General features: G+C 39.1%; 1 protein-coding gene across 1 annotated transcript in view; it reads left to right on the top strand.

Moving 5' to 3' along the window:
- neb (nebulin) overlaps positions 1-15498 on the top strand; it is a 71251-nt gene that overhangs the window by 19376 nt on the left and 36377 nt on the right. The window contains exons 39-81 of the mRNA XM_047370512.1: positions 86-397; positions 509-715; positions 796-900; positions 1039-1146; positions 1247-1558; positions 1640-1843; positions 2374-2478; positions 2588-2695; positions 2889-3200; positions 3294-3497; positions 3620-3724; positions 3863-3970; positions 4060-4371; positions 4485-4688; positions 4806-4910; positions 4999-5106; positions 5298-5609; positions 5691-5894; positions 5983-6087; positions 6420-6527; positions 6631-6942; positions 7027-7230; positions 7320-7424; positions 7499-7606; positions 7704-8015; positions 8550-8753; positions 8895-8999; positions 9160-9267; positions 9386-9697; positions 10119-10322; positions 10426-10530; positions 10682-10789; positions 10873-11184; positions 11285-11389; positions 11508-11606; positions 11719-11820; positions 11912-12019; positions 13711-14022; positions 14112-14216; positions 14307-14411; positions 14507-14611; positions 14702-14809; positions 14939-15049. Coding sequence (XP_047226468.1) covers positions 86-397; positions 509-715; positions 796-900; positions 1039-1146; positions 1247-1558; positions 1640-1843; positions 2374-2478; positions 2588-2695; positions 2889-3200; positions 3294-3497; positions 3620-3724; positions 3863-3970; positions 4060-4371; positions 4485-4688; positions 4806-4910; positions 4999-5106; positions 5298-5609; positions 5691-5894; positions 5983-6087; positions 6420-6527; positions 6631-6942; positions 7027-7230; positions 7320-7424; positions 7499-7606; positions 7704-8015; positions 8550-8753; positions 8895-8999; positions 9160-9267; positions 9386-9697; positions 10119-10322; positions 10426-10530; positions 10682-10789; positions 10873-11184; positions 11285-11389; positions 11508-11606; positions 11719-11820; positions 11912-12019; positions 13711-14022; positions 14112-14216; positions 14307-14411; positions 14507-14611; positions 14702-14809; positions 14939-15049 — 7407 coding nt within the window. The remainder of the gene's footprint in view (positions 1-85; positions 398-508; positions 716-795; positions 901-1038; positions 1147-1246; positions 1559-1639; positions 1844-2373; positions 2479-2587; positions 2696-2888; positions 3201-3293; positions 3498-3619; positions 3725-3862; positions 3971-4059; positions 4372-4484; positions 4689-4805; positions 4911-4998; positions 5107-5297; positions 5610-5690; positions 5895-5982; positions 6088-6419; positions 6528-6630; positions 6943-7026; positions 7231-7319; positions 7425-7498; positions 7607-7703; positions 8016-8549; positions 8754-8894; positions 9000-9159; positions 9268-9385; positions 9698-10118; positions 10323-10425; positions 10531-10681; positions 10790-10872; positions 11185-11284; positions 11390-11507; positions 11607-11718; positions 11821-11911; positions 12020-13710; positions 14023-14111; positions 14217-14306; positions 14412-14506; positions 14612-14701; positions 14810-14938; positions 15050-15498) is intronic.

Raw genomic sequence — 15498 nt, 5'->3', positions numbered from 1 at the left:
AAACATATCTCTATAAATTAAAATTGCATATATAATATGTCTGTGTGGGCTGTGTGAATAAGAAAGTGTGTTTTCACTGTCACAGTACAAGTACAAGTTGGCTTATGAGAAGGCCAGAGGCCACCATGTTGGCTTCCGCAGTCTTCGGGATGATCCTCTACTGGTTCACTACATGGAGGTGGCTAAGATACAGAGCGACAAAGTTTACAAGAAGGACTACCACAAGGCCAAGCTGAAGTATCACACTCCGGTGGACATGTTGAGTGTGGTTCATGCCAAGCAGGCCTCAACTGCCCAGACCATGACTGGATACAGGCAGATCCAGCACACTAATGCTCTCCTTCCTGATGCCATGGGCCTGGAGCTTGCTCGTAACATGCAGTTTATTGCCAGTGATGTATGTGGAAAGACATTATATATATTCATTTGTGCTTACATGTTTAAACTGTACTCTGTAATTGTACGTTACTGTTATACAATCAATTCTTATGTGTATTTTTAACACCAGAACGAGTACAAGAAGGAGTATGAGAACTACATTAAGGGAATAGGATGGGTTCCTATTGGTTCACTTGATGTTGAGAAGGCGAAAACAGCTGGGCAGGTTTTAAATGAAAAACTATACAGAAAGCATCCCAGCAACTTCAAATTCACTAAGGACATGCACTCTATGGACCTGGTTCTGGCCACTGCCAACAACCAAATCATGGATAAGGTACTCTTCAGCACTTTTCATAAATTGACAGAATCTTTTTGAAAGCCAGCTATTTACTGTTTTCTGTCTTTTTCTTTGAGAAATCCTACACAAAAGCTTGGGATAAAGACAAGACTTCAATCCATATTATGCCAGATGCAATGGATGTCGTTCTAGCCAGGGATAACAAGAAAAACTATAGTGAGGTATAATATATTAACCTAATTTACTACACATCTTATTTCATTTTTGACTATATGCAATAGATGCATTCTGACCAGATATACAAATACAAAGATATGCGATCCTTAGTAAAATTATGGATTCTCTCTTTCTCTTTGCAGAAAATATACAAACTGGACAATGAGCTAGCCAAGAAGAAGGGCCATAACCTTCGTGCTGATGCCATTGCAATTCAGGCTGCCAAAGCCTCGACTATTATTGCTAGCGATGTAAGTGTTTGTGTTTATATCTGCCAAATAGACTTTCTGTTTTAGTCCATTACTAGAGTTTAGAAACTAAAACCAGAGCCTCTGTAAATTTCCTGCACAGTACAAGTATAAGACAGGATACAGGAAGCAGGTTGGTCACCACATTGGTGCCCTCAGCATCCAGGATGACCCTCTGCTCATGCTAGCTCTGAACTCAGCCAGGATTGCCAGTGATGCTCTGTACAAGAAGGACTTCAATAAGTCCAAGACCAAGTTCAACCTCCCCGTGGACATGCTGGCCTTTGAACTGGCCAAGAAAAACCAGATTCAGGTCACCCATGCTAATTATATTACACGCCTGCACAACTGGACGTGCCTGCCAGATGCAAATGATGTTGTCCAGGCCAGGCATGCATACAACTTGCAGAGTGACGTAAGTATGAATTTGTATTTGTTTTGTACAATTTTCTGGATATTTGATGATAATCTTAATCATAGTAAACGTTTTTCTCAGGCTGTGTACAAGGAAGATCAGAAGATTATGCAGGGTATCGGATGGGTGCCTATAGGTTCACTGGATGTGGAGAAGGTGAAGAAAGCTGGTGAGGTCCTGAGTGAGAAAAAGTATCGTCAACACCCAAGCAACTACAAATTCAAATGCACTACAGAGGACATGCCAATGGCGCTAGCTAAGGCTAATGCTCAGATCATTAACAAGGTATAAAGCAATATATTTTGCCTGTACTGTTTTAGCCACCATTGGGAAGATGGATAACAGCATCTGATGCAGACAAAGAAGTGGCAAGGATATTGTTTAAAATGTATTATCTATTTTACAGAAAATGAAAACGAAATATTTTATGTTGTCTGTTTTTTTTATTTTATTTTATATGTTGGTATGATAAACTTAATTATAAATTTAATGTCTCTTCATTTACAAAACTGTCTTCGAAGAAAATTTCTATATCTTAAAAAATGCATGCATCATCTGCCTAAAGGAACCGTGTGTGTTTTGACACATTATTTCAAGTTTTGTTTCACTTTTTAAGTTAGTAGCTTTTAATTTATTAATTATTTTACTTTTAATGCTCCTACTAGCTTGCTTGAACAGGAATTGAATTGCATTAAGCTAATCCGAGCTAAGCCACATCACCATTCTGCTAAGTTTACGTTCAATTTTGAAGTGAATTTCTTTTTGAAACGTTCCTTTTTCAGTTATGATTAAACCTTAATCTTAAATCTTTGCAGACATCTTACACTGAAGCCTGGGAAAAAGATAAGACCAGCATCCATGTCATGCCTGATGCCATGGATATTCTTCTGGCCAAAGCAAACAAAGTCATCTACAGCGAGGTGAGATCTATTATGTACAATTAGAACATTATCGTCTAAAGTTTGAGGTATCATACTTTAATGTTTTAAGGAGTTACTTACAGACATGTTTTTTTGTTTGTTCATGTAGAAAATTTACAAGCAGGCAAATGAAGAGGCAAAGAAGAAGGGATATGACCTCCGAAATGATGCCATTTCCATTATTGCAGCAAGAGCCTCCAGGGATATTGCGAGTGATGTAAGATAATTTAATTATCATTCACTGCTGGTAGATTGATAATAAATGAATCAGAAAATCTAAAAAATAAATGAATGTGCTACTAATGCTTATTGACACTGGTTGGAACTACAATCCAAAAGGATGTCAGTATTAGTAAACCAATTATTTTTAGATATGTGATGTTTTAGTAAGTTTTGTTCTTTATTTGCAGTACAAGTACAAGACTGGATACCGCAAGCAGGTTGGTCACCATATCGGTGCCCGCAGCATCCAAGACGACCCTCTGCTCATGCTGGCTCTGAACTCAGCCAAGATCGCCAGTGATGTTCTGTACAAGAAGGATTTCAACAAGTCCAAGACCAAGTTCCACCTGCCTGTGGACATGTTGAATCTCGAACTGGCCAAGAAATGCCAGATCCAAGTCAATGATTTCAACTACAGGACTCGCCTGCACCAGTGGACCTGTCTTCCAGACTCCAACGACGTGGTCCAGGCCAGGCATACATATGACCTACAGAGTGATGTAAGTATGAATCTCTGCATTCATCCTGTAGTGTGATAATATTGTTTTAAATTCATACACACTGCTCAATCCTGATTTCTGTTTTTTGTTCAGGCTGTGTATAAGGAGGATCTGAGATTGATGCAGGGCATTGGATGGGTGCCTATAGGTTCACTGGATGTTGAGAAGGTGAAGAAAGCTGGTGAGATACTGAGTGAAAATAAATATCGTCAGCACCCGAGCAACTTTAGATTCAAAAGTACTACAGAGGACATGCCAATGGTGCTGGCTAAGGCTAATGCTCAAGTTATTAACAAGGTGCGTCATCATCAAGTGCTATGAATTGTTTTTAACTCAGGACAAATGACTTATCATTTCATAAAAGTGTCTGACTGGGCTTGCAACATAACTTACCCTCACATATTTCCCAACATCTGCAGAAAGCTTACATTGAAGCCTGGGACAATGATAAGACAAAGATCCACGTAATGCCAGATGCCATGGATGTCGTTCTTGCTAAAGCAAACAGTTATCATTACAGCTTGGTAAGTATGCATTTGATCACAAACGTAAACTTAATCTAATAGTCAAATGCTTTAGATTTAAAATCCTTTCCCTTCACAGTTTAAATAATAAAAATTGGCAGAGTTAATTTCAATAGGATATGTTTGGATTATTTTCAGAAAAACTACAAAAAGGCCAATGAAGACGCTAAGAAGAAGGGCTACGACTTGCGTGGTGATGCCATATCCATCATCGCAGCCAAAACATCAAGGGACATTGCCAGTGATGTAAACTGTCATCAGCAATCAGTTATGATCTATTGCTCTCAATGTATCATCATATATGTTAATAATTCTTTTATACTACTTTCTGCTAGTACAAGTACAAGACAGGATACCGCAAGCAGGTTGGTCACCACATTGGTGCCCGCAGCGTCCAGGACGACCCTCTGCTCATGCTGGCTCTGAACTCAGCCAAGATCGCCAGTGATGTTCTGTACAAGAAAGACTTTAACAAGTCCAAGACCAAGTTCAACCTGCCTGTGGACATGCTGAATCTTGAACTGGCCAAGAAATGCCAGATACAAGTCAATGACTTCAACTACAGGACTCGCCTGCACCAGTGGACCTGTCTTCCAGACTCCAACGACGTGGTCCAGGCCAGGCATGCATATGACCTACAGAGTGATGTAAGCATGAGTCTCTACTTTTTTCTGTAGTGAGATAATATTGTTTTCAATTCATACTTTGCATTGTTTATCATATCATCACTGCTCAATCTTGATTTCTGTTTTTTGTTCAGGCTGTGTATAAGGAGGATCTGAGATTGTTGCAGGGCATTGGATGGGTGCCAATAGGTTCACTAGATGTTGAGAAGGTGAAGAAAGCTGGTGAGGTCCTGAGTGAAAGGAAGTATAGGCAACATCCGAGCAACTACAGATTCAAGAGCACTACAGAGGATATGCCCTTGGCGCTTGCAAAAGCCAACGCTCAGGTTATGAACAAGGTAAGAAACCAAACCCTTCCACCTGCTATTGATGAAAATGATGAGAAGTATGTTTGGCATGTTATGCAAGATTCACTTTTTATTGGTATTTTATGTTATTGGTTTCTGTAACCACAGAAAGCTTACATCGAAGCCTGGGAGACTGAGAAGACAAATATCCATGTCATGCCTGATGCCATGGATATTCTTCTGGCAAAAGCAAACAATGTCAACTATAGCGTGGTAAGTTCAGACTAAATGGATGATGCAAACAAGTTTCTGCTTCACTTGTAGTTGTAAAAACATGTACTATATCTGCGTATGTTCTCAGAAAAACTACAAACAAGCAAATGAAGATGCCAAGAAGAAGGGCTACGACCTGCGCGGTGATGCCATTTCTATCATTGCAGCCAAAGCATCCAGAGACATTGCCAGCGATGTAAGTGATGCTTAACTGACAAGTCATTTAAATATATTTATGTGTCTGAAAAGATTTAATATTGACAGAACATTTGGGTAAATGTTCGACATATATTGAATGCAACCATTTTATTTTTAGTATCTACTTATTGCTTTACCCTGGTTACAGTGTTTGAATGTAACTATAATACTGTTTATCTTTCTGTCCAGTACAAGTACAAGACAGGCTATCGTCAGCAGGTCGGTCACCACATCGGTGCCCGCAGCATCCAGGATGATCCTCTCCTCATGCTGGCTCTGAACTCAGCCAAGATCGCCAGTGATGCTCTGTACAAGAAGGACTTCAACAAGTCCAAGACCAAGTTCAACCTGCCTGTGGACATGCTGAATCTTGAACTGGCCAAGAAATGCCAGAAACAAGTCAATGACTTCAACTACAGGACTCGCCTGCACCAGTGGACCTGTCTTCCAGACTCCAATGACGTGGTCCAAGCCAGACTTGCATCTGACCTACAGAGTGATGTATGTGGCACTTTTTTTTTAAATACATGTATCTTATTTCATTACAAAAATCATACAAATATAGCTTGCTGTGCTTTTCAGGCCGTTTACAAAGCAGACCTGAAGTGGCTGCAGGGCCTGGGCTGGGTCCCCATTGGTTCACTGGATGTGGAGAAAGCCAAAAAGGCTGCAGAGGTTTTAAGTGAAAGGCAGTACCGCCAGCACCCCAGCACAGTAAAATTCACCAGCCCCATTGATGCCATGAATATTGTGCTGGCAAAGAACAACGCACTAACAATGAACAAGGTAAAACTAACCTTCATGTGGATTTTAGAACAATTTTTTGTCTCGTTTTGTCTGACAAAAATGCTATTTTTGTGTGGTGTGTTGCTAGCGCCTCTATGTTGAGGCATGGGAGAATGAAAAGACCAAGCTGCACATCAATCCTGACACTCCTGAGATTGTCCTCTCTCAACAAAATGCCATAAACATGAGCAAGGTCTGTATATATTTTTTTACAAATAAAAAACAGCAAGCCTATCTCTAAACTGAAGATCTGAAACATGTAAGAAAGGAACAGCAGTCCTAATAAATTTGTCACTTTGACTGTGAATAGAACAACAAAAAAGTCATTAGGTTTGGGTGGACAGCAGTCTTCCATTTCAATAATATGTCACACATGGCCATAACAGAACCACAGGACAGCACATAATGTGTTTCATTCATAATAAACGTATCACTGTATCAACGAGATAAGTGAAGTGTTACTGGCCACTGTAGGCTTGTTCTATGTTTCAAAAACCTTCACTAATTTTCCTTTTTTTTCTCCAGAAACTATACAGACAAGGTTTTGAGGAGACCATCAAGAAGGGATACTTCCTTCCTCAGGATGCAGTTTCTGTCAAGGCTGCTAAAGCCTCCAGGGATATCGTCAGTGATGTGAGTCCCACAGACTGTAATCTGTGTACATTTAGTTGACTAATATTCAAATAATATTTAAGTTGTGGTTCCATGGTAAACTTTTTTTTTCTGATCCCATCAGTACAAGTACAAGACAGGATACAGGAAGCAGGTTGGTCACCACATTGGTGCTCGCTGCGTCCAGGACGACCCTCTTATTATGCTGGCTCTGAACTCAGCCAAGATTGCCAGTGACGTTCTGTACAAGAAGGACTTCAATAAGTCCAAGACCAAGTTTCACTTGCCAGTGGACATGCTGAATCTCGAGCTCGCCAAAAAATGCCAGATCCAAGTCAACGACTTCAATTACAGGACTCACCTGCACCAGTGGACGTGTCTGCCAGACTCCAATGACGTGGTGCAGGCCAGGAAAGCTTATAATCTTCAGAGTGATGTGAGCACCCTTTTCACATATTCAGTTTACTATGCCATGCAACTGTTTTCATGTACTTTCTAATACTCAAACTGTCTTGCTCAGGCTGTATATAAAGCTGATTTGGACGAAGTTGTAGGTGTAGGGTGGATACCGATTGGTTCCCTGGATGTGGTGAAAGCCAAGAATGCTGCTAAAATACTCAACGACCGTCTTTACAGGCAGAAACCAGACACATTTAAATACAAAACTGATATGACTGCCATGCCCATGGTCTTAGCCAAAACAAATGCTGAGACCATCAATAAGGTACAGAAGTGCACATTGGAATTTTGCTATTCCGATTATTTGCAAAGGAGCTTCTTGGCTTACCTCTTTGTTTTTTTTCCTCTCAACAGAAAAGCTACATTGCTGCATGGGAAGCAGACAAAATAAAGACCCATGTGACCCCAGACCTTCCTGAACTGCTGCTTTCCAAAGCCAATGCCTACAACATCAGCAGGGTATGTCGGACCTATGTTTGCCTGATCTAGCTTTGCTCGGTCCCGTTGCAATCTCCATTTCCATTCCTTTTCAGAAAAATTACAGAGAAGCTGTCGAGGATATGTTCAGAAAAGGCTACGACATGAAGGCAGATGCTGTTTCTATTGTTGCTGCTAAACACGGAAGAGAAATCATAAGTGATGTATGTAACATATAACTCAATGCTTTCTTTATTTTCAGTCTCACATGTGCTTTTGCTTAAAATATTAACTTTGATTTAATTTTCTTTCTCTGCAAAGTATAAATACAAGACAGGATACCGCAAGCAGGTTGGTCACCACATTGGAGCACTCAGTTGTCAGGATGATCCTCTGCTCATGCTGGCTCTGAACTCAGCCAAGATTGCCAGTGATATTTTGTACAAGAAGGACTTTAACAAGTCCAAGACCAAGTTCCACCTCCCAGTGGACATGCTGAATCTTGAACTGGCCAAAAAATGCCAGATCCAAGTCAATAATTTCAACTACAGAACTCATCTCCACAACTGGACCTGTCTCCCAGACTCCAATGACGTGGTCCAGGCCAGAAAGGCTTACGACTTACAAAGTGATGTGAGTACAGAAAACCTGTTATGTTACAGATCCTTGCAAAATACTGATCATTTTGATATATTTTCATGTTTGAACCACAAACTTCAACGCATGCTTTATGATTTTATATAATGTGCATCCACCTTTAAGTAATTGAATGTCAGTATAAATACATTGATTTTTAAATCGGTATTACTAACCTTAAGAAGTTTGATCCCAGTAATCATTAAAACCCATAATTGTTTCATTTCTACTGAACTTCCAGCCAGACTTGAATATAGTTTAGTCAAGACTTCATAGTTGTTTGCAGTTGCTCTCCATATGATCTGACGTAGCTTTAGCTATTTTGCAATTCAGTCTGTAGATAAACAACGCTGGTAGAGACATACCCCAACAGACTTGCTGCTATAGTTGCAGAAAAAAGTGGTTCTGCAAAGGATTGACACTGGGGGGCTGAATTCACTTATCTTTTGGAATACATGTGCATTGCAATTCTTTATTCATATTTATTATTTGTCTGGCAGTCCAAATCTTCTTTTTACAACCCACTCACAGGCTGTGTACAAGGCTGACATGGAATGGATCAAGGGAATGGGATGGGTGCCAATTGGGTCACTAGATGTGGAGAAAGCCAAGAAAGCAGCAGAGATCCTGAGCGACAGGAAGTACCGGCAGCATCCCAGCAAATTCAAGTTCACTGCCAAGACATCAGATATGCCATATGCTCTGGCTCAAGCTAATGCCCAGATTATGAACAAGGTATAAAAAGCTACATTTATTAATTGCTACTTTCAGGGCATTTTGGTGAGCTCTTGGCACATATCAAAATGACTTAATTGGGAAAACAAGGTTTTAATGTAATGCTTTATCCTAAGTATATTTCATTTAATTTGTTTATAGAAAGCATACACTGAGGCCTGGGAGAAGGACAAGATCAACCTCCACATCTTACCTGACACTCTAGAGATCCTTCTGGCCAAGCAGAATAAACTCAACACCAGTCTGGTAATGCAGTGGCTTTCTTATAATTAAATAACTATTTAGTCCGATAAGTAGATTTTTATGTATATTAAATAAATGCTGTTCTATTTTTTTAAATGCTGGTCTATAGGACAAACGGAAGAGTACACCCTTGCAGCATTATTGCTTTTTGTTTCTTTCACAGAAATATTATCGTGAAGGTTTTGTGGACGCCATCAACAAGGGCTACGTCCTTCCCAAAGATGCAGTTTCTGTTGTTGCAGCCAAAGCATCCCGTGATATTGTCAGCGATGTAAGTTTGTATCCCTTCTCAAACATTTTCATACTCCCCATCTTATTAATCCTTTGCTGATAATAAATGTAAATAATTTTATGTAAAACAAAACTTGTGGAAATATTTTTCTTTGTAGTACAAATACAAGGCTGGTTTCCGCAAGCAGTGCGGCCATCATATTGGTGCTCTGAGCGTTAAAGATGACCCACTGATCATGCTGGCTGCTCATGTAGCCAAGATCTCCAGTGACAATATCTATAAGAAAGACTTTAATAAGACCAAGACCAAGTACCACCTCCCAGTGGACATGCTGACCATTGAACTGGCTAAGAAATGCCAGCAGCAAGTGAATGACTTCAACTACAGAACTCATCTTCACCAGTGGACATGCTTGCCCGACTCCAATGATGTGGTCCAGGCCAGGAAGATCTATGACCTACAAAGTGATGTGAGTACATCTAGCAATGTCAAACATAACCAATTCAGCCATAATAATTATATTTAGAGGGATTAAAACTAACATTTATTGTTTCATGTGTACTTCCTAGCTGGGCATGACAGGGCAAGAAAGCATGTAAAATCATTATTATTATTATTGTATAAATCAACCTAGGTCTAACTGTATAATTTATACAGTTTAATTTTTTTTATTGTCCTTTATTATTCATAACAGCTATAAAAATGCCATTATTAATTAATTATTATATTATCTTTTAGTGTTTTAATAGCAGTTGTAGTAATAGTAAGAACTGCATACTTGTACTCTATGTCATTATTTCTGTTTATTAATATCATGCAGTATAATTAGTCCAACTTATAAAATAAAAGAAAATCAACCAACCATATCTACAAATGTATTGTTTTTTTAGGCTGTTTACAAAGCGGATCTGGAGTGGCTGAGAGGGTGCGGCTGGTCACCTCAGGACTGTCTAGATGTCGTTAAAGTAAAAAATGCCCAGACTGTTCTCAATGAAAGACTCTACCGCCAGCACCCAAGCACCGTCAAGTTCACCAGTGTTGTTGACCTCCCAGCTATCGTCCTATCAAAGCAAAATGCTGACAACCTCAGTGATGTGAGTATTCATGTCTGAACAAGAGGTTTATCAGATTAAAATGAAAACTCTTACAAATATTTGTGCAAATGAGAAATAATAATGCCTTTTTTTCCTTTAATAGAGAAAATATAGGGAAGTGTGGGACAAAGAAAAGCTCGTCATTCACATCCCACCTGACATTCCTCCTTATGAGCTGGCCAAGGCCAATGCTATCACCATCAGCAATGTAAGTTCGCATTAAGTTCTCAATATAAAAATAACATACCTGTTCTGATTATATTGAAATGCCTCCTGGTTTGAAAGTGATATCTTAGGTGTAAATGGATATCTCTACCATCAACTTCTATTTTTTTAATTGTTCTTTTTGTTCTGTGCAGAAACTGTACACACAAGCATGGGATAACCAAAAGTCTAAAGCCTTTCACATCAAGGAGGATGCCATAGCTGTGCTGAAAGCTAAAGCTTCCAGGGACATCATAAGTGATGTAAGGGGGAAGAAAATCATCACATAAATCTGTAATGGACTTGCTGAATGTTCTTTAACCCATTTTTTTTTTTTTCCTATTAGTACAAGTACAAGACAGGATACCGCAAGCAGGTTGGTCACCACATCGGTGCCCGCTGCGTCCAGGACGATCCTCTTATCATGCTGGCACTGAACTCAGCAAAGATCGCCAGCGATGCTCTGTACAAGAAAGACTTCAACAAGTCCAAGACCAAGTTCAATCTGCCAGTAGACATGCTGACACTCGAGCTTGCCAAGAAATGCCAGACCCAAGTTAATGACTTCAACTACAGGACTTATTTGCATCAGTGGACTTGCCTGCCAGACTCCAATGATGTAGTTCAGGCCAGAAAAGCTTATGATCTCCAGAGTGATGTACGTTAACGGGAATGCACTTGGAAAGTGTCCATTTGTCATCTGATTGTTACCTGGATTGATTAAATATAAAATGAATCTGTCTCCGTTTCCCCTCTAGTCTGTATACAAAGCTGACATGGAGTGGATAAGAGGCTGTGGATGGATACCGCATGAGTGTGTAGATGTTGTAAAGGTGAAGCATGCACAGAAGATTCTTGCTGATGTAAGTTTGACACTTAACCATTCTCAAACCACTTAAAATATTACATTTTGAATGTTACAGTACAAAACGGAATACTAAAAGTAATATTTATTTTTTTTGGCATTACTTTTTTCCACAGAGAGGCTACCGTGTCAAGCTAGATGAGCAAAAGTTCACAGTTCCTGCTGATAGAGTTGACATGGCCTGTGCCAAGAATGCTGCTGAGGTCTTAAACGAGGTAATACAATTTTTTTTTTTTTTTTGAATGCTTGACTATAACTTTGCGGAGATGTTGCAGTATCCCATTAATCATGTTGTAAATAACTGAATGTTTTTTTTTTCCTACTCAGGCCAAATACCGTGAGGCTTGGCACCAGGACAAGACTAAGTACACTTTGGTAGACACTCCTGGTCTTGCCACGGCCAGAGAGGTCGCTAAAAACATTCACCCGGTAAGAGTTGTCACATTTTTCAATTAAAGAATCCTTTACCTTGGACCAGTCTGGAGATTTCTTTTAATTTTGCTTTCTTTATTTCATGTAGAAACTATACACTGAAGCATGGGACAAAGTGAAAGCCACTGGATTCTTCATGCCTGGAGATGCTGTACCAATTAAACAGTGCATCATTACAACTAAAGTACAGAGTAAGGTGAGTAGTGGGAGTTTTTTGTAAAGAGATAAGTGTTATCTGTACAACTCTGCATTTACAGCCTATGCTATGTGATTCCTGTTCCTATCTGGCTGTTTGGTTACATGCAAGCATAAACAATATAAATCAAGTTTAAAATGCAAATACAAAACAACTAAAAACCATAACGCTCATTAAGGTCTGACAATACAGAATAAAGTAATAAATAATAAAACACAGTTCTATTAAATTAAATATAGAATGGTGTTGATGAGTCATGACTATATCTGGTCAAGTTTTAATCATAAATGTTGCCGGTCAGAGTCTAGTTACGTTCTGATGGTCAGAAGGTCCACATGTTGACCCCTCATAGAGAGCAGGCTGTTTGTTCAAGAGAAGATTTACACAAAGCTACTTTACAGTTCCCACTCAATTCCCCTCTGGTTCCTGAATCACTGGCATGAAGCACTCGAGTAGTGTGATCATGTAAATCAGGTGACCCAGTTGGATCATGTAAGTGAGGCACAGGAGCCATTTGTGGCCCTCAGAATGATGTTGTTCAGCCCACATCGCAATTCAAAAATAGTAAAAAACTAATTTCTTGTCAGCACAAGCGGTGATACAATCAGCGCTTTTAAAAAAGAAGTGCTTAATACACTAGGTACTACACATGTTTTGTTATTACCAGCCAGTGACCTGTTTTCTTAAACCTGACAAACTAAAACATGAATCTTTGATGAGAGAGACCCATATGAGTTCAATTCAATTCAGAAATACTTTATTCATCCCAAAGAGAAATTAAATGTTGTTATAGCTCATATTATGAAGGTTTCTTCAAAGAGCCGTTGTAGATGCTGATGGCTGTGGGCAGGAAGGATCTCCTGTAGCGCTCCGTCTTACAGCAGATCTGAAGAAGCCTCTGACTGAAGACACTCTGATGTCCTCAGTCTGTTCTTGTTGCTGAAAAAAGACAAAACAAAAGTCTAAACCTAGAAAAATGTAAAACATTCAACTCAAGAAATTTAGGAAATTGTATTCCTCTACTATGGCAAACAGACAAAATTCTTTTTATTTTTCTGGACTCAAAACATTTACAGATCCCTTTTATACAAAAATAAGACTATTTTATAATACTGTGTTTAGTTTGTTGCTATTTTTTATATATAAATTTTTTAGGATATCACTAATTTAAGCATTTTTAAAGAGTTTGAGAATATAATACATTTTCAAAATTCATCATGTTTAGTTTTTAGAAAACATGATTGTGATGTAATCTAAAAGGCTTCCTGTCCTAGATCTTAATCACTTGAGTATATAATATACTGAACATCTTCAGTATATGATAGCTGCGGCTGCGGCTGCTGCTTACCTTCGCAGCTCTGCTTTACATCTCGTAGTGCTTCTCAATTGTTAAATGGGAATTCCAAAATGACAGCAAGATATTTTATTTCTGAGACCTGTTGAATAAGTTGTCTACTTGTTTTTTCAGATTTAAAACATGACAGTCAATTAAAGATTGAACCCACCTTAAAAAGGCCAATTATCACTATTTTTAGATTTATCGTCTGACGTTATGTTTCAAATTTTCCTGCTATAGACTCCTACTATCGAGACAGTTGTGCTAAAACTGAGCTCTTAAAAGCATGCAGTACTGTTATCTCTTATTTTGCAAACACAAAGATGGGACTAAGAATGTTTTGTCTATCCTGTAGCACAAGTATCTAGAGGGATACCGCAAGCAGGTTGGCCACCACATTGGAGCCCTGAGTGTGCAGGATGATCCTCTCATCATGCTGGCTATAAACTCAGCCAAGATTGCCAGTGATGCTCTGTACAAGAAGGACTTTAACAAGTCTAAGACAAAGTTCCACCTCCCAGTGGACATGCTGAATCTCGAGCTGGCCAAGAAATGCCAGCAGCAAGTGAATGACTTCAACTACAGGACTCATCTGCACCAGTGGACTTGTCTGCCAGACTCCAATGATGTGGTTCAGGCCAGAAAGATTTATGACCTCCAGAGTGATGTGAGTTAATGAGCTTTGAGCTTTTGTATGTATTCAGTAAAGTGTTGAAACTTTATTCCAAACAAATTATGTTTTTTTTCCACCTGCAGAACGTCTACAGGGCTGATCTGGAATGGATCCGTGGCTGCGGCTGGATGGCGGCTGACTCTGTTGATCACGTCAAAGTCAAGAAGGCCCAGGAAATACTCAATGATGTATGGTTCTATCATTGCATCTAGTGTTTGGCTTTTGCATGAGCTATTGCCTTATGGTGGTTTATCTTGATGTTGTCATTTTATCTGCAGAGACTGTACAAGAAGAACGCCCAAGAATGCTTTGGAAAATTCAGCCTGATTGTGGATCGTCCCGAGATCGTCTTGGCAAAAATAAACGCCGCCAACCTCAGTGACGTACGTAGTCGAGCACTTTCAATGATACATTTAAGAAATTACATTTTGTCAATAAATAAATAAATGTACATTTCACATTTTTTCTTTCCCAACAGCTGAAATATAAAGAGACTTTCAATGCAGAAAAAGGTCATTACATCGGCTCAGAGGATACTCCCCAACTGGCACACAGCAGAGAAATGGCCAAGACTATCAGTGAGGTAATGTGTAATAGCAGACTGAGTTGTTTCTTTACCCAGCTTTACCGTTCTTCACATTTTTTTTGACTATAGCTTCTTTAATCATTTTAGAAACTTTACAAATCACAATGGGACAATACTAAAGCTACAAGCTACAGCTTGAACCATGAATACATCCCGCTGCTCAGTGGCAAGAAGGGCAGGGAGATTGCCAGCGATGTAAGTTTTTACCATTTATCTTTATTTATTTTTATTACAGGTGCTTGGAAGGTAAAACTTCATGTGATTGTGTGTTTTTTTCTGGCTGCATGTAAATAAAATTGATACTTTATTATTTTTGGATGTCAGGTTAAGTACAAGGATTCTCATGAGAAAGCCAAGGGCCACTACATGGCTGGAACCCTTGTGGACTTCCCTGAGGTGGTGCGCTGTGGCCAGCAGGAGAAGAATAAGGGACTGGTAAGATGTCTGCAATATTGCATTTATTATATCTTTGCAACACACACAACCTAAAAGGCTTGAAGATTTGTAAGTAAACGTTAGGCAAACACAACCTGCATAATAAGATAGAAGTATTCCAAGTAACAAAAACTACAGTTTGTATGTATATATTTATATCCATGTTTAAATCATGGCTATATATAAAAGAGTTACAGTGTAAAGTATAGTTATCAGTGGAGGAAAACTAGATTTATTTTATGTCTCCTTTACTCAGGCACTCCTGAATGAAATCTAGTGAAAGAGATTGCCCTCACATTTCTCCTAATTGCTAAAAATAAGTCCACTTGTTTATGTTTAATTTCAGAAAAATTGCTATGTTCTGTAAATGCTTAAGAGGTTTTTAAATGTGAAACGTGGTGGCAGGATCCTGCGGGGGGGATGCTTTCCTTCAGTAGGAGTTGGCCAGG

This window comes from Girardinichthys multiradiatus, chromosome 7 (assembly GCF_021462225.1).
Source record: "Girardinichthys multiradiatus isolate DD_20200921_A chromosome 7, DD_fGirMul_XY1, whole genome shotgun sequence".
Classification (NCBI taxonomy): domain Eukaryota; kingdom Metazoa; phylum Chordata; class Actinopteri; order Cyprinodontiformes; family Goodeidae; genus Girardinichthys; species Girardinichthys multiradiatus.
The sequence above is the reverse complement of the archived record's forward strand: the minus strand, read 5'-3'. Positions and strand labels throughout refer to the sequence as shown.